Source organism: Piliocolobus tephrosceles, unplaced genomic scaffold (genome assembly GCF_002776525.5).
Source record: "Piliocolobus tephrosceles isolate RC106 unplaced genomic scaffold, ASM277652v3 unscaffolded_1845, whole genome shotgun sequence".
NCBI lineage: Eukaryota > Metazoa > Chordata > Mammalia > Primates > Cercopithecidae > Piliocolobus > Piliocolobus tephrosceles.
In genome coordinates, this window is record NW_022300365.1 from 1 (window position 1) to 4,653 (window position 4,653).

The 4,653-nt window shown below is 56.4% G+C and overlaps 1 protein-coding gene across 1 annotated transcript; it reads right to left on the reverse strand.

Moving 5' to 3' along the window:
- Positions 1–81: 81 nt before the first annotated feature.
- On the reverse strand, positions 82–4,112 carry CDK16 (cyclin dependent kinase 16). The gene is made up of 13 exons (XM_026449868.1): positions 3,888–4,112; positions 3,133–3,266; positions 2,908–3,033; positions 2,761–2,817; positions 2,549–2,663; positions 1,792–1,886; positions 1,632–1,694; positions 1,257–1,380; positions 957–1,077; positions 751–848; positions 563–668; positions 439–481; positions 82–282 (listed from the first exon to the last, which is right to left on the reverse strand). Exons 1-13 carry the CDS (start codon positions 4,087–4,089, stop codon positions 112–114), a joined length of 1,455 nt encoding a protein of 484 aa, XP_026305653.1. The 5' UTR covers positions 4,090–4,112; the 3' UTR covers positions 82–111.
- Between the last annotated feature and the right edge of the window lie 541 nt (positions 4,113–4,653).

The window sequence follows — 4,653 nt, forward strand, 5'->3', positions numbered from 1 at the left end:
CCCCCCCCCCCACACGGGGAGGAAAGCTCCGCAGAAGATGCCATGAAACATCCCTCACGGCAGACACCGCCCCCCCCCCCCCCCCCCACTTAGAGTAGCATAGCCAGAATCCTACACAACCCGCCAGCTGGCCCCAGCAGTTCTGCTTCCCAGTCCCCACACTGGCCGGTTCATTCCCCAGCTCCACTCACTGTCAGGAAGTTTGTGGATCCGCTCCCCCAAACTGAGGAAGAATGGATGTTTCATGGCATCTTCTGCGGAGATCCGATTTCGACCCTCAAACTGAGTGGGGGTGGGGGGAGGGGGATAGTATTGATTATCTTCAACGAGTAGGTCTCTCTGCCCACCTCAGACCCTGCCCCCTGGTTTGAGGCGGGGGTCCCTGTTTCCCCACACCTGGAATCCCATACCCCCAAGGCTGACCCAAGGTGGTCTCACCTGCAACAGCTTGGTGAGGAGGTCGGCCCCGTCGCTATCAAGTCTGCCACAAGGACAAAGAGACCTGTTTTAAAATGAGTTTGGACACTCTGGCCCCTAACGTCCACCCACCCACCAGCCTCACCGGGGTGCGTGGCTCAAAAGGGCCTCGGCTCGGTACTTGGGGTAGTTGTATGTCTTGAACTCCTCATTGGACAGGATGCCTGGCCACGTCTCCTCAGTTGGGGTTCCTAGTAGGGAAGAGGAGTTACCCCAAACATCTCACAGGTCCTCTCTGTGTCTCCACAGCGTCTAGGGCCCATGCCTCCTCACCTAAGATGCGGAAGATGAAGTGTAGCTGTTCCTCCACCGTGGAGCCCGGGAAGAGGGGCCGGCCTGTGGCCATCTCATAGAAGATGCAGCCCACACCCCTGGGCAGGGAGGGCACAGTGAATAGAGAGGCAGCTGACTGGGCGGCTGTTGTGACCAAGCCACCCCCTTTACCACGTGGCCCCTGCCACACTTCCACCTGTCCTTACCACATGTCAATCTGAGTGGAGTAGTCCGTGGACCCGAGCAGGATGTCAGGGGGCCGGTACCACAGTGTCACCACCTCATTGGAGTATGTCTTTGTTGGGATTGACTTGGCTCGGGCCAGGCCTGGAAATCAAAGGACAGCTAGAGTGAGGGGGTCATGGGCAAAGTCTGGGGGAGAGTGCAGTTGAGACTGAGGGTGTCCTAGGCAGAATCTGGGAAGGCTGAAGGGAAGTGAGACTAAGTGGTCATGGGAAAGTAGGAGGCTGCTGAGCCAATGAGAAGAAGGGGGAGGCCAGTGGTACCAAAGTCAGCCAGCTTGAGCTCTCCCCTCTCGTTGATGAGCAGGTTCTGGGGCTTGAGGTCTCGGTGTAGCACCTTCTGCCGGTGGCAGTAGGCCAGGCCACGGAGCAGCTGGAACAGGAACAGCTGGGGACCCAGGAATGGCAGGCAGAGATCAAAGACTATCCACTAGCCCGACCCCCAGCAGGCACTGCTCCCCTCCCAAACACAGACACCAGGCCCAGAGCCTTGTCACACAATAGAGGACAGGGTCCCAGTGCCCTCCAAGGGCTCCTAGCAAAAAAAGCCAAAGGGAAAAGTCCATTTCTGGGAGATTTGTGGGTTGGAGTGGGTGAGTGGGGGCCCCCTTGTGCCCCTGCTGCCTGCCCCACACCCACTTTCACATTGTGCATGTTGATGATGTTCCCACAGTCATCCAGGTACTGCTTCAGGTCCTTGTCCTGAGGAAAGAAGAGGTGGTACAGGAATGAGGGTTACTTCCTACGGCTCCTGGCCTTCTCCCCACCTCCCCCAGGACCCAGTGCCACCCAACCTTACCAGGTACTCAAAGACAAGGGTGAGGGACTTCTCCGTGTGGATAATGTCATGTAGCGTAACGATGTTGGCGTGTTTGAGGTCCTTGAGCAGGGACACTGCAGGAAGCATGGGAGTGGGACGGGAAGAGTCAGGGTCCTACCCTCAGGACAGAGGTGAGGACAAGGACTAGAAAGGGACAAGCCCAGGTTTTCTTTCTTTCTCCAGACAGTTCAGGGTAATGCCTCGGAGCCACCAGCTCTAACCCACCTCATGCAAGTTGTGTCTCCATGTTGCAGATGTGGAAAGTAAGACTCAGAGGAGAGTATGGAGCAAGAACCTGGGATTGCAGCCCCAGGCTCATGTGACACTAGATTTTCACAACCTGTTTTTGGTTTCTGGGAAGGGGCCTGGCTCCAACCCTCAGTACACAGGCTTGCAGCATCATGTGAAATTGAATTTGCACACTCAATTTCAGTGCAATTCAAATTCATTCCATGTGATATTCTGACTAGAAATTGTTACAGTAAATAAATTGGTGAGCACTTTCAGGGGTGTTCTCGGAACCAAACCCTGGTTTGCAATTCATCCACCTTTTATCCAAATGGGAACAGATTCCTGGTTACCCTGATTATTACCTGGATATGTGGGTGACAGGCATTCCCATGAAAGCCAGTGTGTTTTGTGGGGGGTCCCAGAACCAGTCTTTGTTCTCATTATGGAGTGTGTGCACCAGGGGTGAGTTGGGGAAGCCTGGGGCAGATGGGATGGGGGTGTGTACCTTCCCGGATGGCGGTGCAGGGTGCCCCCTCTTCATGTTCCAGTCTGATCTCCTTGAGTGCCACAAGGTTGTCTGTGAGCTTGCTTTTGCCTTTGTAGACGGTGGCATAGGTACCCTGGAATGTGAGGAAGTGTGACAGGAGAGGTGCTATGAGATTCCAGGAGTTCCCACTGACCTTCATCCCCACCATGGGCCTCCTAGCTGCCTCTCACCTCGCCCAGCTTGTCCAGCTTAATGTAGGTCTCCAGTTTCCCAAAGCCAATCTCAGACTGTGGGACAAATGAGGCAGGTTGAAGCAAGTTCAGAAGGGTCTGGGAGAGGAGGAGAAAAATGAGAGGACAGGAACAGAAAGTGCTTACTAGGCTGACACGACGGAGGCGGCGGCTGAGGGGCTTGTCAAAGATGGGGCTATTGAGGGTCAGCTTCTCCAGGTAGCCCTCAGGCAGCCGGATGTCAGCTGGTAGCGATAGGCGCTTGTTGATGTCCTAGCAGGTAAGGCGAGAGAGAAACAGGATCATGAGTTCCACCTCCCCAGGTCCAACCCCCTTTTCCAGCTCCTCCACCATCCAGACTGGGTCAAGCACCTCAGTGGAGATCTTGCGTGGGGGATGGTTGCGCATGCGCACTCTCACTGGAGACTGCACCTCATCCGAGGAAGTGGCTGAAGCCTGGTCACTCTCCCCATCAGACCCCATCTTCATGTCCTCGTGCACAATCTCTGGTGGCAGGGAGAGGGGCAGGGCAGGCCAGGTGGGGTCAGAAACCACAGGACACCCGCTCCCCCATGAGACATATTCCATCATCACACATGTGTGCACATGGCCCCCAGAGGAAACCTGGAATCCCTCGGGGAGAGGGTGATAGGGCCCAGGAAAGCTCAGGTACATCTAGGACAGGTTCAACTGGGGGGTGGGGAGGCAAAAGTCACCTGGTGGAACCCTTCCTTCCAAGGGAAAGCTGAGCTCAGAGCTGGTAGCTAGGTGGTGGCAGGGGAAGCCAAGGGTCCTGGGAAGGCAGGCCCAGGGCAGGCAGGTACCAGAGGCCCGAGGAGGCCATCACAGAGGGCAGAAGGGCAGAGGGAGCCTTGGGGCAACTGTGACAGGCAAGGCACCCTCTGCCCCCCTACAACGGGACCTGGGCAGAAAGGCAAGGAGAGGAGCGCAGATGGACAGATAGACCGAGGGTGTTGAGAGAAGATGGGAGGGAAGGCGGAGAAGAGAGCACATAGGGGGCAGAGAAAGGGCAGAAAATTGAGAGGAAAATGAGGAATGTGGCCACGAGGCAACACCTGGGAAGCAGCCTGGGGTCATACGGGAGAGGGGGTAGCCAGTGGACCCACCTGGTGCAGAGCTGAGTGGGCCCCGTGCAGAACGAAGTTCCCCAGGAGCAGCACGTGTGGGGGCCTCTCCAGGGTCACTGCCGCCACCACCACCACTCTCATCCAGGCCTATCTGCTCAGGGGCACCATTGGTCTTGTCTATGCCTCGGCCACCTCGGAGTGTCATTGACAGCTGCCGTTTGATCTTCTTCATCCGATCCATGGCGATCTGAGCAAGGGACAAGGATGGAAATGGGTCTCATATTAGCATTTGCTTGATCACCATGGGTCCCCTAAAGCCCACAGTCTAGCAGGGGGCACTGACATGAACTTGTCAGTGCTCGCTCAACCAATATGGACCCCAAAGCCACAGGATTTCTGGAAACCCAACATGGACCAGGATCTTTGTAAGTACCTGCCCACCCACAGAGCCAGCTCCACTGGGACCCTGCTCCTAAGGAGCCCACCTGAGTTCTCAGATTTAGGTGGCTGATTGAGGGCAAGGGTCCAAACGATGGATTGTTGGCATCTAGGGGAAAAGCCCCACTGTAGGAGCAGAAGGCTCCATAGCAGATCTTCTCAGGTACAGCTGCAGTGATGGGCCCAGCCATGGGTCGGCCAGGGCGTGTGCCGAGAATTGAAGGATGGGTGACATGGCCTCGAGCATGCCCATAGAGTGGCATAGTTCCCCTGGCACCACCCTCAAAGGCCAAGGCAGATTATTCCCTGTGGCCACAGGGACCCTCCTCCTGACTTCTCTAGCACTCATCGTCATGACAACCACTGC